At 50.3% G+C, this 15,255-nt stretch overlaps 1 protein-coding gene across 2 annotated transcripts in view; it reads right to left on the bottom strand.

The window, feature by feature from the left end:
• The window catches only part of FAM20A (FAM20A golgi associated secretory pathway pseudokinase), a 124,805-nt gene extending 117,755 nt beyond the window's left edge, over positions 1–7,050 (bottom strand). Inside the window, exon 1 of one of the 2 annotated variants that reach the window (XM_073607061.1) lies at positions 6,906–7,050. In XM_073607061.1, coding sequence (XP_073463162.1) covers positions 6,906–6,928 — 23 coding nt within the window. In that variant the 5' untranslated portion in view covers positions 6,929–7,050. Of the gene's footprint in view, positions 1–5,215; positions 5,324–6,905 lie in introns of those variants that run through there. The other variant, XM_073607062.1, reaches the window with a different exon arrangement.
• Between the last annotated feature and the right edge of the window lie 8,205 nt (positions 7,051–15,255).

Consider the following 15,255-nt stretch of genomic DNA (forward strand, 5'->3'; position numbering starts at 1 on the left):
AAGTGGCACTGGGGTGTCAGGTCACAGTGGTGAAGTGGCACTGGGGTGTCAGGTCACAGTGGTGAAGTGGCACTGGGGTGTCAGGTTACAGTGGTGAAATGGAACTAGGGGGGTCAGGTTACAGTGGTGAAGTGGAAATGGGGGGTCAGGTTACAGTGGTGAAATGGAACTGGATGGTAAGGTTACAGTGGTGAAGTGGCGCTGGGGGGGGTCAGGATAGAGTGGTGAAATGGAACTGGGGGTCAGGTTACAGTGGTAAAATGGAACTGGGGGGGTCAGGCCACAGTGGTGAAGTGACCCTGGGGGGGTCAGGTTACAGTGGTGAAATGGAACTGGGAGGGTCAGGTCACAGTGGTGAAGTGGAACTGGGGGGTCAGGTTACAGTGGTGAAGTGGCACTGGGGTGTCAGGTTACAGTGGTGAAGTGGCACTGGGGTGTCAGGTTACAGTGGTGAAATGGAACTGGGGGGTCAGGTTACAGTGTTGAAATGGAACTGGGGGGTCAGGTTACAGTGTTGAAATGGAACTGGGGGGGGTCAGGTTACAGTGGTGTGAAGTAGAAATGGGGGGTCAGGTTACAGTGGCACTGGTACAGTAGTGAAGTGGACCTGGGGGGTCAGGTTACAGTGGTGAAGTGAAACTGGGGTGTCAGGTCACAGTGGTGAAGTGGCACTGGGGGGTCAGGTTACAGTGGTGAAGTGGCACTGGGGTGTCAGGTCACAGTGGTGAAGTGGAACTGGGGGTTCAGGTCACAGTGGTGAAGTGGCACTGGGGTGTCAGGTCACAGTGGTGAAGTGGCACTGGGGTGTCAGGTCACAGTGGTGAAATGGAACTGGGAGGGTCAGGTTACAGTGGTGTGAAGTAGAAATGGGGGGTCAGGTTACAGTGGCACTGGTACAGTAGTGAAGTGGACCTGGGGTGTCAGGTCACAGTGGTGAAGTGGCACTGGGGTGTCAGGTTACAGTGGTGAAATGGAACTGGATGGTAAGGTTACAGTGGTGAAGTGGCGCTGGGGGGGGTCAGGATAGAGTGGTGAAATGGAACTGGATGGTAAGGTTACAGTGGTGAAGTGGCGCTGGGGGGTGTCAGGTTACAGTGGTAAAATGGAACTGGGGGGGTCAGGCCACAGTGGTGAAGTGACCCTGGGGGGGTCAGGTTACAGTGGTGAAGTTGAACTGGGGGGTCAGGTTACAGTGGTGAAGTGGCACTGGGGTGTCAGGTTACAGTGGTGAAATGGAACTGGGAGGGTCAGGTTACAGTGGTGTGAAGTAGAAATGGGGGGCCAGGTTACAGTGGCACTGGTACAGTAGTGAAGTGGACCTGGGGTGTCAGGTCACAGTGGTGAAGTGGAACTGGGGTGCCAGGTCACAGTGGTGAAATGGAACTGGGAGGGTCAGGTCACAGTGGTGAAGTGGCACTGGGGTGTCAGGTTACAGTGGTGAAGTGGCACTGGGGGGGGGGTCAGGTTACAGTGGTGAAATGGAACTGGGAGGGTCAGGTTACAGTGGTGTGAAGTAGAAATGGGGGGTCAGGTTACAGTGGCACTGGTACAGTAGTGAAGTGGACCTGGGGTGTCAGGTCACAGTGGTGAAGTGGAACTGGGGTGCAAGGTCACAGTGGTGAAGTGGCACTGGGGGGGGTCAGGTTACAGTGGTGAAGTGAAACTGGGGTGTCAGGTCACAGTGGTGAAGTGGCACTGAGGTGTCAGGTTACAGTGGCACTGGTACAGTAGTGAAGTGGAACTGGGGTGTCAGGTCACAGTGGTGAAGTGGAACTGGGGTGCAAGGTCACAGTGGTGAAGTGGCACTGGGGGGGTCAGGTTACAGTGGTGAAGTGAAACTGGGGTGTCAGGTCACAGTGGTGAAGTGGAACTGGGGTGTCAGGTCACAGTGGTGAAGTGGCACTGAGGTGTCAGGTTACAGTGGTGAAGTGGCACTGGGGTGTCAGGTCACAGTGGTGAAGTGGCACTGGGGTGTCAGGTCACAGTGGTGAAGTGGCACTGGGGTGTCAGGTCACAGTGGTGAAGTGGAAATGGGGGGTCAGGTTACAGTGGTGAAGTGGCGCTGGGGTGTCAGGTCACAGTGGTGAAGTGGAAATGGGGTGTCAGGTCACAGTGGTGAAGTGGCACTGGGGGGTCAGGTTACAGTGGTAAAATGGAACTGGGGGGGTCAGGCCACAGTGGTGAAGTGACCCTGGGGGGGGGTCAGGTTACAGTGGTGAAATGGTGCTGGGGGGGTCAGGCCACAGTGGTGAAGTGACCCTGGGGGGGTCAGGTTACAGTGGTGAAATGGCGCTGGGGGGGTCAGGTTACAGTGGTGTGAAGTAGAAATGGGGGGTCAGGTTACAGTGGCACTGGTACAGTAGTGAAGTGGACCTGGGGTGTCAGGTTACAGTGGTGAAGTGGAACTGGGGTGTCAGGTCACAGTGGTGAAGTGGAACTGGGGTGTCAGGTCACAGTGGTGAAGTGGCACTGGGGGGTCAGGTTACAGTGGTGAAGTGGAACTGGATGGTAAGGTTACAGTGGTGAAGTGGCGCTGGGGAGGTCAGGATAGAGTGGTGAAGTGACCCTGGGGGGGTCAGGTTACAGTGGTGAAATGGTGCTGGGGGGGTCAGGCCACAGTGGTGAAGTGACCCTGGGGGGGGGTCAGGTTACAGTGGTGAAATGGTGCTGGGGGGGTCAGGCCACAGTGGTGAAGTGACCCTGGGGGGGTCAGGTTACAGTGGTGAAATGGCGCTGGGGGGGTCAGGCCACAGTGGTGAAGTGACCCTGGGGGGGTCAGGTTACAGTGGTGAAATGGTGCTGGGGGGGTCAGGCCACAGTGGTGAAGTGGCTGCATTTTCCAGTGCACTGCCACATCATACAACATAAACACCGTCTATTCCTCCTCCTATACCCCCCACACTGCACACCACCGATCTCTATACCCCCCCCCACACTGCACACCACCGATCTCTATACCCCCCACACTGCACACCACCGATCTCTATACCCCCCACACTGCACACCACTGATCTCTATACCCCCCCACACTGCACACCACCGATCTCTATACCCCCCCACACTGCACACCACCGATCTCTATACCCCCCCACACTGCACACCAGCGATCTCTATACCCCCCACACTGCACACCACCGATCTCTATACCCCCCTCACACTGCACACCACCGATCTCTATACCCCCCTCACACTGCACACCACCGATCTCTATACCCCCCACACTGCACACCACCGATCTCTATACCCCCCACACACTGCACACCACCGATCTCTATACCCCCCACACTGCACACCACCGATCTCTATACCCCCCCCACACTGCACACCACCGATCTCTATACCCCCCCACACTGCACACCACCGATCTCTATACCCCCCCACACTGCACACCACCGATCTCTATACCCCCCCCACACTGCACACCACCGATCTCTATACCCCCCCACACACTGCACACCACCGATCTCTATACCCCCCACACTGCACACCACCGATCTCTATACCCCCCACACTGCACACCACCGATCTCTATACCCCCCCCACACTGCACACCACCGATCTCTATACCCCCCACACTGCACACCACCGATCTCTATACCCCCCCACACTGCACACCACCGATCTCTATACCCCCCCCACACTGCACACCACCGATCTCTATACCCCCCTCACACTGCACACCACCGATCTCTATACCCCCCTCACACTGCACACCACCGATCTCTATACCCCCCACACTGCACACCACCGATCTCTATACCCCCCACACTGCACACCACCGATCTCTATACCCCCCACACTGCACACCACCGATCTCTATACCCCCCCACACTGCACACCACCGATCTCTATACCCCCCCACACTGCACACCACCGATCTCTATACCCCCCCACACTGCACACCACCGATCTCTATACCCCCCCCCACACTGCACACCACCGATCTCTATACCCCCCCACACTGCACACCACCGATCTCTATACCCCCCCACACACTGCACACCACCGATCTCTATACCCCCCCACACACTGCACACCACCGATCTCTATACCCCCCCACACACTGCACACCACCGATCTCTATACCCCCCACACTGCACACCACCGATCTCTATACCCCCCCACACACTGCACACCACCGATCTCTATACCCCCCACACTGCACACCACCGATCTCTATACCCCCCACACTGCACACCACCGATCTCTATACCCCCCCCACTGCACACCACCGATCTCTATACCCCCCCCACACTGCACACCACCGATCTCTATACCCCCCACACTGCACACCACCGATCTCTATACCCCCCCCACTGCACACCACCGATCTCTATACCCCCCCACACTGCACACCACCGATCTCTATACCCCCCACACTGCACACCACCGATCTCTATACCCCCCACACTGCACACCACCGATCTCTATACCCCCCACACTGCACACCACCGATCTCTATACCCCCCCACACTGCACACCACCGATCTCTATACCCCCCACACTGCACACCACCGATCTCTATACCCCCCACACTGCACACCACCTATCGCTATACCCCCCACACTGCACACCACCGATCTCTATACCCCCCACACTGCACACCACTGATCTCTATACCCCCCCCCGCACACTGCACACCACCGATCTCTATACCCCCCCACACTGCACACCACCGATCTCTATATCCCTCCCACACTGCACACCACCGATCTCTATACCCCCCACACTGCACACCACCGATCTCTATATCCCTCCCACACTGCACACCACCGATCTCTATACCCCCCACACTGCACACCACCGATCTCTATACCCCCCACACTGCACACCACCTATCTCTATACCCCCCCCACACTGCACACCACTGATCTCTATACCCCCCCCACACTGCACACCACTGATCTCTATACCCCCCCCACACTGCACACCACCGATCTCTATACCCCCCACACTGCACACCACTGATCTCTATACCCCCCACACTGCACACCACGATCTCTATACCCCCCACACTGCACACCACCGATCTCTATACCCCCCCACACTGCACACCACCGATCTCTATACCCCCCCACACTGCACACCACCGATCTCTATACCCCCCCCACACTGCACACCACCGATCTCTATACCCCCCACACTGCACACCACTGATCTCTATACCCCCCACACTGCACATAGTAAATATAGACAATACACATCCTGCACTAACCTGGAACCTGCACAGTGTAGACAGCAGAATAAACTCAACACTGACACTCCTCTGATCTCTGTGCCCTGCCCCCTGCCCTCCCCTCACCTGCCCTGTCACCCTCAACTGCCACTGCTTAACCCTTCACCTCCCTGACAACCAACAGAGATATATACAGAGGAAGTCTGCAGACTATTCCACCACTGTCCTCGCTACAGATCATCGCTCCATCCCCTCCTCCTCCTCTTCCTGACAGATCCATATTGATATATTCTGCAGAACATCGCTCCCTCCCCTCCCCCTCCTGACAGATCCATATTGATATATTCTGCAGAACATCGCTCCCTCCCCCTCCTGAGAGATCCATATTGATATATTCTGCAGAACATCGCTCCCTCCCCTCCCCCTCCTGACAGATCCATATTGATATATTCTGCAGAACATCGCTCCCTCCCCTCCCCCTCCTGACAGATCCATATTGATATATTCTGCAGAACATCGCTCCCTCCCCTCCCCCTCCTGACAGATCCATATTGATATATTCTGCAGAACATCGCTCCCTCCCCTCCCCCTCCTGACAGATCCATATTGATATATTCTGCAGAACATCGCTCCCTCCCCTCCCCCTCCTGACAGATCCATATTGATATATTCTGCAGAACATCGCTCCCTCCCCTGACCCTCCGGACAGAACCCTATTGATATATTCTGCAGAACATCGCTCCTTCCCCTCCCCCTCCTGACAGATCCATATTGATATATTCTGCAGAACATCGCTCCCTCCCCTCCCCCTCCTTACAGATCCACATTGATATATTCTGCAGAACATCGCTCCGTCCCCTCCCCCTCCTGACAGATCCATATTGATATATTCTGCAGAACATCGCTCCCTCCCCCTCCTGACAGATCCATATTCATATATTCTGCAGAACATCGCTCCTTCCCCTCCCCCTCCTGACAGATCCATATTGATATATTCTGCAGAACATCGCTCCTTCCCCTCCCCCTCCTGACAGATCCATATTGATATATTCTGCAGAACATCACTCCCTCCCCCTCCTGAGAGATCCATATTGATATATTCTGCAGAACATCGCTCCCTCCCCTCCCCCTCCTGACAGATCCATATTGATATATTCTGCAGAACATCGCTCCCTCCCCTCCCCCTCCTGACAGATCCACATTGATATATTCTGCAGAACATCGCTCCCTCCCCTCCCCCTCCTGACAGATCCATATTGATATATTCTGCAGAACATCGCTCCCTCCCCTCCCCCTCCTGACAGATCCATATTGATATATTCTGCAGAACATCGCTCCCTCCCCTCCCCCTCCTGACAGATCCACATTGATATATTCTGCAGAACATCGCTCCCTCCCCTCCCCCTCCTGACAGATCCATATTGATATATTCTGCAGAACATCGCTCCCTCCCCTCCCCCTCCTGACAGATCCATATTGATATATTCTGCAGAACATCGCTCCCTCCCCTCCCCCTCCTGACAGATCCACATTGATATATTCTGCAGAACATCGCTCCCTCCCCTCCCCCTCCTGACAGATCCATATTGATATATTCTGCAGAACATCGCTCCCTCCCCTCCCCCTCCTGACAGATCCATATTGATATATTCTGCAGAACATCGCTCCCTCCCCTCCCCCTCCTGACAGATCCATATTGATATATTCTGCAGATTATCCCATCACTGACCTCTCTAGAGATCTGCAGAACATCGCTCATTGTACAGGGTGGAATCCGGACACAGAACTTCTATTAATATGGGAATGTTGGAATGATTAGCGGAACTTTTACGAAGGATTGTTATGCTCTGCGGAGCCCCCTGGGGGGTGAATGAAGTTACTGCATCTACAGATTGACATTAGAATATATCAGAGCTTCTCACCTCCAGTCCTCGGGACCCAACAGGCCAGGATTTCTGTATTACCTGGGGGGGGATGTAGTCTAGAATCCGCCAATCACTGAGCAGCACATGAGATCACCTGTCATGTATTTCAGTAATCCTGCAAACCTGGCCTGTTAGAGGATCCCGAGGACAGGAGATGAGAACCTCTGAACTATAGGAAAACCTTGTCCCCTCCCCCATTGTGGATGGAGTAATGGAGGGTTAGAACCCCTGCCATCTGTGTCCCATTGGGGAGATTTCCCTTCACTTCCTGTCCTGCAGCCAAAACAGGAAGTGAGACTCTCTATACCCTTCTCATTACTCCAACATCACCCTCCATAACATAGAAAATACTCTGCTCCTGGCCGCTCTATACCCTTCTCATTACTCCACCACCGGGATCTCTCACCTCCATAACATAGAAAATACTCTGCTCCTGGCTGCTCTATACCCTTCTCATTACTCCACCACCGGGATCTCACACCTCCAACATGACCCTCCATAACATAGAAAATACTCTGCTCCTGGCCGCTCTATACCCTTCTCATTACTCCAACATGACCCTCCATAACATAGAAAATACTCTGCTCCTGGCCGCTCTATACCCGTCTCATTACTCCACCACCGGGATCTCTCACCTCCATAACATAGAAAATACTCTGCTCCTGGCTGCTCTATACCCTTCTCATTACTCCACCACCGGGATCTCACACCTCTAACATGACCCTCCATAACATAGAAAATACTCTGCTCCTGGCCATTCTATACCCTTCTCATTACTCCACCACCGGGATCTCTCACCTCCATAACATAGAAAATACTCTGCTCCTGGCCGCTCTATACCCGTCTCATTACTCCACCACCGGGATCTCTCACCTCCATAACATAGAAAATACTCTGCTCCTGGCTGCTCTATACCCTTCTCATTACTCCACCACCGGGATCTCACACCTCCAACATGACCCTCCATAACATAGAAAATACTCTGCTCCTGGCCATTCTATACCCTTCTCATTACTCCACCGCCGGGATCTCACACCTCCAACATCACCCTCCATAATATAGAAAATACTCTGCTCCTGGCTGCTCTATACCCTTCTCATTACTCCACCACCGGGATCTCACACCTCCAACATGACCCTCCATAACATAGAAAATACTCTGCTCCTGGCCGCTCTATACCCTTCTCATTACTCCACCACTGGGATCTCACACCTCCAACATCACCCTCCATAACATAGAAAATACTCTGCTCCTGGCTGCTCTATACCCTTCTCATTACACTACCACCGGGATCTCTCATCTCCAACATGACCCTCCATAACATAGAAAATACTCTGCTCCTGGCTGCTCTATACCCTTCTCATTACTCCACCACAGGGATCTCTCACCTCCAACATGACCCTCCATAACATAGAAAATACTCTGCTCCTGGCTGCTCTATACCCTTCTCATTACTCCACCACCGGGATCTCTCACCTCCAACATGACCCTCCATAACATAGAAAATACTCTGCTCCTGGCTGCTCTATACCCTTCTCATTACACTACCACCGGGATCTCTCACCTCCAACATGACCCTCCATAACATAGAAAATACTCTGCTCCTGGCTGCTCTATACCCTTCTCATTACTCCACCACTGGGATCTCTCACCTCCAACATGACCCTCCATAACATAGAAAATACTCTGCTCCTGGCTGCTCTATACCCTTCTCATTACACTACCACCGGGATCTCTCACCTCCAACATGACCCTCCATAACATAGAAAATACTCTGCTCCTGGCTGCTCTATACCCTTCTCATTACTCCACCACCGGGATCTCTCACCTCCAACATGACCCTCCATAACATAGAAAATACTCTGCTCCTGGCTGCTCTATACCCTTCTCATTACTCCACCACTGGGATCTCACACCTCCAACATGACCCTCCATAACATAGAAAATACTCTGCTCCTGGCTGCTCTATACCCTTCTCATTACTCCACCACTGGGATCTCACACCTCCAACATCACCCTCCATAATATAGAAAATACTCTGCTCCTGGCTGCTCTATACCCTTCTCATTACTCCACCACCGGGATCTCACACCTCCAACATGACCCTCCATAACATAGAAAATACTCTGCTCCTGGCTGCTCTATACCCTTCTCATTACTCCACCACCGGGATCTCACACCTCCAACATGACCCTCCATAACATAGAAAATACTCTGCTCCTGGCCATTCTATACCCTTCTCATTACACTACCACCGGGATCTCACACCTCTAACATAGAAAATACTGAGTTCCTGGCCTCCCTCCACCTCTCTGATCACTGTAGGGGTGGTGATGAACATACAGGAGATGCAGTTGGTAGTGACTGATGAAGGTGGAGGAGCCTGACACCTGCTGCGGGGTAACTTGTTATTTGGGCCCCGAGATGCTGACATGGAAGATCCTCCTTCACAGTCCTCTTGAGTTTCCAGAAATGCTGAACTGACCCAACAAGTAATTTAGGGATTGGAAGTTTGTCAGCCTTTTGCTTGTCTTGAAAAGCAGACAAACAATGCTAATGTCCTGAGCTGCTGAGGTGTAATCATCCCTGGACAAACAGAGATTATCCACCTTGGCAAGGAAGCCCAGATTCATCATCAGGACAAATATTTGTGAGGAATAAAATGAACTTGCAGGACAATTTTATGGGTCAGATGGTAGACGCACCAACTAGAAATAAAACATTACTGGATCTACTGATTACCAACAATACAGACCTGATCACAGATGTGGAAATACGGGGCAATTTAGGGAACAGCGATCACAGGTCAATTAGTTTCAGTATAAATCACACAAATAGGAAACATGAAGGGAACACAAAGACACTGAATTTCAAAAGAGCCAACTTCCCTAAACTACAAACCTTGCTAAAAGGCATAAATTGGGATAAAATATTAGGAACAAAGAATACGGAGGAGAGATGGGTTTGCTTTAAGAGCATATTAAATAAGGGCATTAGCCAATGCATCCCATTGGGTTATAAATTTAAAAGAGCGAACAAACTTCCTGGATGGCTTAACTCCAATGTAAAAATACATATAAAAGCAAAGGAGAAGGCCTTCAAAAAATACAAGGCTGAGGGATCATCCTCAGCATTCAGAATTTATAAAGAATGCAACAAGAAATGTAAGGGTGCAATTAGGACGGCTAAGATAGAACATGAAAGACACATAGCGGAGGAGAGCAAAAAATATCCCAAGAAATTCTTTAAGTATGTAAACAGTAAAAAAGGGAGGACAGACCATATTGGCCCCATAAAGAATGAGGAAGGACATCTGGTTACAAAGGATGGGGAGATGGCAAAGGTATTGAATTTATTCTTCTCCTCAGTCTTCACGAGGGAATCGGGGGCTTCAGTAACCAAAACTGCAGTGTTTATCCTCATGACACAACACAGGAAGCACCTCCATGGTTAACAGAGGATGGAATTAAAATTAGACTTGAGAAACTTAACATTAATAAATCACCGGGACCAGATGGCTTGCATCCGAGGGTACTTAGGGAACTCAGTCAAGTAATAACAGGGCAATAACTTCTCTGCAGGATGTGGAAACCGCCGGGATCTCACACCTCCAACATCACCCTCCATAACATAGAAAATACTCTGCTCCTGGCTGCTCTATACCCTTCTCATTACTCCACCACCGGGATCTCACACCTCCAACATGACCCTCCATAACATAGAAAATACTCTGCTCCTGGCCGCTCTATACCCTTCTCATTACTCCACCACTGGGATCTCACACCTCCAACATCACCCTCCATAATATAGAAAATACTCTGCTCCTGGCTGCTCTATACCCTTCTCATTACACTACCACCGGGATCTCTCATCTCCAACATGACCCTCCATAACATAGAAAATACTCTGCTCCTGGCCGCTCTATACCCTTCTCATTACTCCACCACCGGGATCTCACACCTCCAACATGACCCTCCATAACATAGAAAATACTCTGCTCCTGGCCGCTCTATACCCTTCTCATTACACTACCACCGGGATCTCTCATCTCCAACATGACCCTCCATAACATAGAAAATACTCTGCTCCTGGCCGCTCTATACCCTTCTCATTACTCCACCGCCGGGATCTCTCACCTCCCACATGACCCTCCATAACATAGAAAATACTCTGCTCCTGGCTGCTCTATACCCTTCTCATTACTCCACCACTGGGATCTCACACCTCCAACATGACCCTCCATAACATAGAAAATACTCTGCTCCTGGCCACTCTATACCCTTCTCATTACTCCACCACCGGGATCTCACACCTCCAACATGACCCTCCATAACATAGAAAATACTCTGCTCCTGGCTGCTCTATACCCTTCTCATTACTCCACCACCGGGATCTCTCACCTCCAACATGACCCTCCATAACATAGAAAATACTCTGCTCCTGGCTGCTCTATACCCTTCTCATTACTCCACCACTGGGATCTCTCACCTCCAACATGACCCTCCATAACATAGAAAATACTCTGCTCCTGGCTGCTCTATACCCTTCTCATTACTCCACCACTGGGATCTCTCACCTCCAACATGACCCTCCATAACATAGAAAATACTCTGCTCCTGGCCATTCTATACCCTTCTCATTACTCCACCACCGGGATCTCACACCTCCAACATGACCCTCCATAACATAGAAAATACTCTGCTCCTGGCCATTCTATACCCTTCTCATTACTCCACCACCGGGATCTCTCACCTCCAACATGACCCTCCATAACATAGAAAATACTCTGCTCCTGGCTGCTCTACACCCTTCTCATTACTCCACCACCGGGATCTCTCACCTCCAACATGACCCTCCATAACATAGAAAATACTCTGCTCCTGGCTGCTCTATACCCTTCTCATTACTCCACCACTGGGATCTCACACCTCCAACATGACCCTCCATAACATAGAAAATACTCTGCTCCTGGCTGCTCTATACCCTTCTCATTACTCCACCACTGGGATCTCACACCTCCAACATCACCCTCCATAATATAGAAAATACTCTGCTCCTGGCCACTCTATACCCTTCTCATTACTCCACCACCGGGATCTCACACCTCCAACATGACCCTCCATAACATAGAAAATACTCTGCTCCTGGCCATTCTATACCCTTCTCATTACACTACCACCGGGATCTCACACCTCTAACATAGAAAATACTGAGTTCCTGGCCTCCCTCCACCTCTCTGATCACTGTAGGGGTGGTGATGAACATACAGGAGATGCAGTTGGTAGTGACTGATGAAGGTGGAGGAGCCTGACACCTGCTGCGGGGTAACTTGTTATTTGGGCCCCGAGATGCTGACATGGAAGATCCTCCTTCACAGTCCTCTTGAGTTTCCAGAAATGCTGAACTGACCCAACAAGTAATTTAGGGATTGGAAGTCTGTCAGCCTTTTGCTTGTCTTGAAAAGCAGACAAACAATGCTAATGTCCTGAGCTGCTGAGGTGTAATCATCCCTGGACAAACAGAGATTATCCACCTTGGCAAGGAAGCCCAGATTCATCATCAGGACAAATATTTGTGAGGAATAAAATGAACTTGCAGGACAATTTTATGGGTCAGATGGTAGACGCACCAACTAGAAATAAAACATTACTGGATCTACTGATTACCAACAATACAGACCTGATCACAGATGTGGAAATACGGGGCAATTTAGGGAACAGCGATCACAGGTCAATTAGTTTCAGTATAAATCACACAAATAGGAAACATGAAGGGAACACAAAGACACTGAATTTCAAAAGAGCCAACTTCCCTAAACTACAAACCTTGCTAAAAGGCATAAATTGGGATAAAATATTAGGAACAAAGAATACGGAGGAGAGATGGGTTTGCTTTAAGAGCATATTAAATAAGGGCATTAGCCAATGCATCCCATTGGGTTATAAATTTAAAAGAGCGAACAAACATCCTGGATGGCTTAACTCCAATGTAAAAATACATATAAAAGCAAAGGAGAAGGCCTTCAAAAAATACAAGGTTGAGGGATCATCCTCAGCATTCAGACTTTATAAAGAATGCAATAAGAAATGTAAGGGTGCAATTAGGACGGCTAAGATAGAACATGAAAGACACATAGCGGAGGAGAGCAAAAAAAATCCCAAGAAATTCTTTAAGTATGTAAACAGTAAAAAAGGGAGGACAGACCATATTGGCCCCATAAAGAATGAGGAAGGACATCTGGTTACAAAGGATGGGGAGATGGTGAAGGTATTGAATTTATTCTTCTCCTCAGTCTTCACGAGGGAATCGGGGGGCTTCAGTAACCAAAACTGCAGTGTTTATCCTCATGACACAACACAGGAAGCACCTCCATGGTTAACAGAGGATGGAATTAAAATTAGACTTGAGAAACTTAACATTAATAAATCACCGGGACCAGATGGCTTGCATCCGAGGGTACTTAGGGAACTCAGTCAAGTAATAACAGGGCAATAACTTCTCTGCAGGATGTGGAAACCGCCGGGATCTCACACCTCCAACATCACCCTCCATAACATAGAAAATACTCCGCTCCTGGCTGCTCTATACCCTTCTCATTACTCCACCACCGGGATCTCTCACCTCTAACATGACCCTCCATAACATAGAAAATACTCTGCTCCTGGCCGCTCTATACCCTTCTCATTACTCCACCACCGGGATCTCTCACCTCTAACATGACCCTCCATAACATAGAAAATACTCTGCTCCTGGCCGCTCTATACCCTTCTCATTACTCCACCACTGGGATCTCACACCTCCAACATCACCCTCCATAATATAGAAAATACTCTGCTCCTGGCTGCTCTATACCCTTCTCATTACACTACCACCGGGATCTCTCACCTCCAACATGACCCTCCATAACATAGAAAATACTCTGCTCCTGGCCGCTCTATACCCTTCTCATTACTCCACCACCGGGATCTCTCACCTCTAACATGACCCTCCATAACATAGAAAATACTCTGCTCCTGGCCGCTCTATACCCTTCTCATTACTCCACCACCGGGATCTCTCACCTCCAACATGACCCTCCATAACATAGAAAATACTCTGCTCCTGGCTGCTCTATACCCTTCTCATTACTCCACCACTGGGATCTCACACCTCCAACATGACCCTCCATAACATAGAAAATACTCTGCTCCTGGACTTACCTGGACCTGTTTCAGCGGTCTGTGTCCCCTCGAGAAAGGGGTTCTTTGTGGCTTTGAAATGTCAGTGATAATTGGTATACACTTTGCTTTTTTTACATGGCTTCTGCAATTTGACCTCATTAAATGTGTGTAGTGTATTGGCTGAGCCTTGATGTCCTTATCGAATGGAGAAAAGGCAGAACCCATCCCACAGATACAATACTTCTTGCAGTATGCTTTCCACATGTGATGGTAGATTTTTTGGGAAGATGAATTCTGAACCTTCATAAGCTATGGTTGACTGAATCTGATATACCCCAGTTCTTCAGGACGTGAGATTCAACAGTCAAGCCATTAAAGCCAGTGACCATGAAGCAGGATGGTCTTTGAGACAGCAGACTTAGACAATTCAATATCGTCCTACAGATAATGAAGCTCCTGGCTGACTGTTCAAGTACCACATCCTCCTGGACCCAATCAGTGTGATGAGAATCACCTGACTGCCCAACATCGCTACCTTCTGTACCTGCTGAACAAGCAAGGAAGGAGCTTGAGAGCAAATCAGGTGGAACTGATCCCACAAAGTCACCACTCAACCTGTGGCAGAGAGCCTAAAACACCTCAAGGTGGAGAGACCACTGCCCGGGATCCAGACATTGATAACAAAGTCCCCCTGACAGTTTTCCACACCAGGAATGTGCACTGCCAACAAGGCTGGTGTGAATCTCTCCTCAAGCTTGAATTAGATCAGCTTCCTTGTGAGCAGCTCAACCTTTGGTGTCCCCTTGATTTACGCCACCACCATGGCACTGTCTGACCCCAGAGACAAAAGGTCCAGTGCTGAAGGGAAAACTGAACAGGAGCTGAGCTTCCACTGGTGATCAAGTCTCCTGGACTGAGAGAGTCAAAGACTCCTCTCCAGCTCAACAGGCTGACATCCACTTCCAATATTGTCCAGACTATCAGAAAAGAGGAC

The sequence above is a fragment of the Aquarana catesbeiana genome, linkage group LG12, assembly GCF_042186555.1.
Source record: "Aquarana catesbeiana isolate 2022-GZ linkage group LG12, ASM4218655v1, whole genome shotgun sequence".
Lineage (NCBI taxonomy): Eukaryota > Metazoa > Chordata > Amphibia > Anura > Ranidae > Aquarana > Aquarana catesbeiana.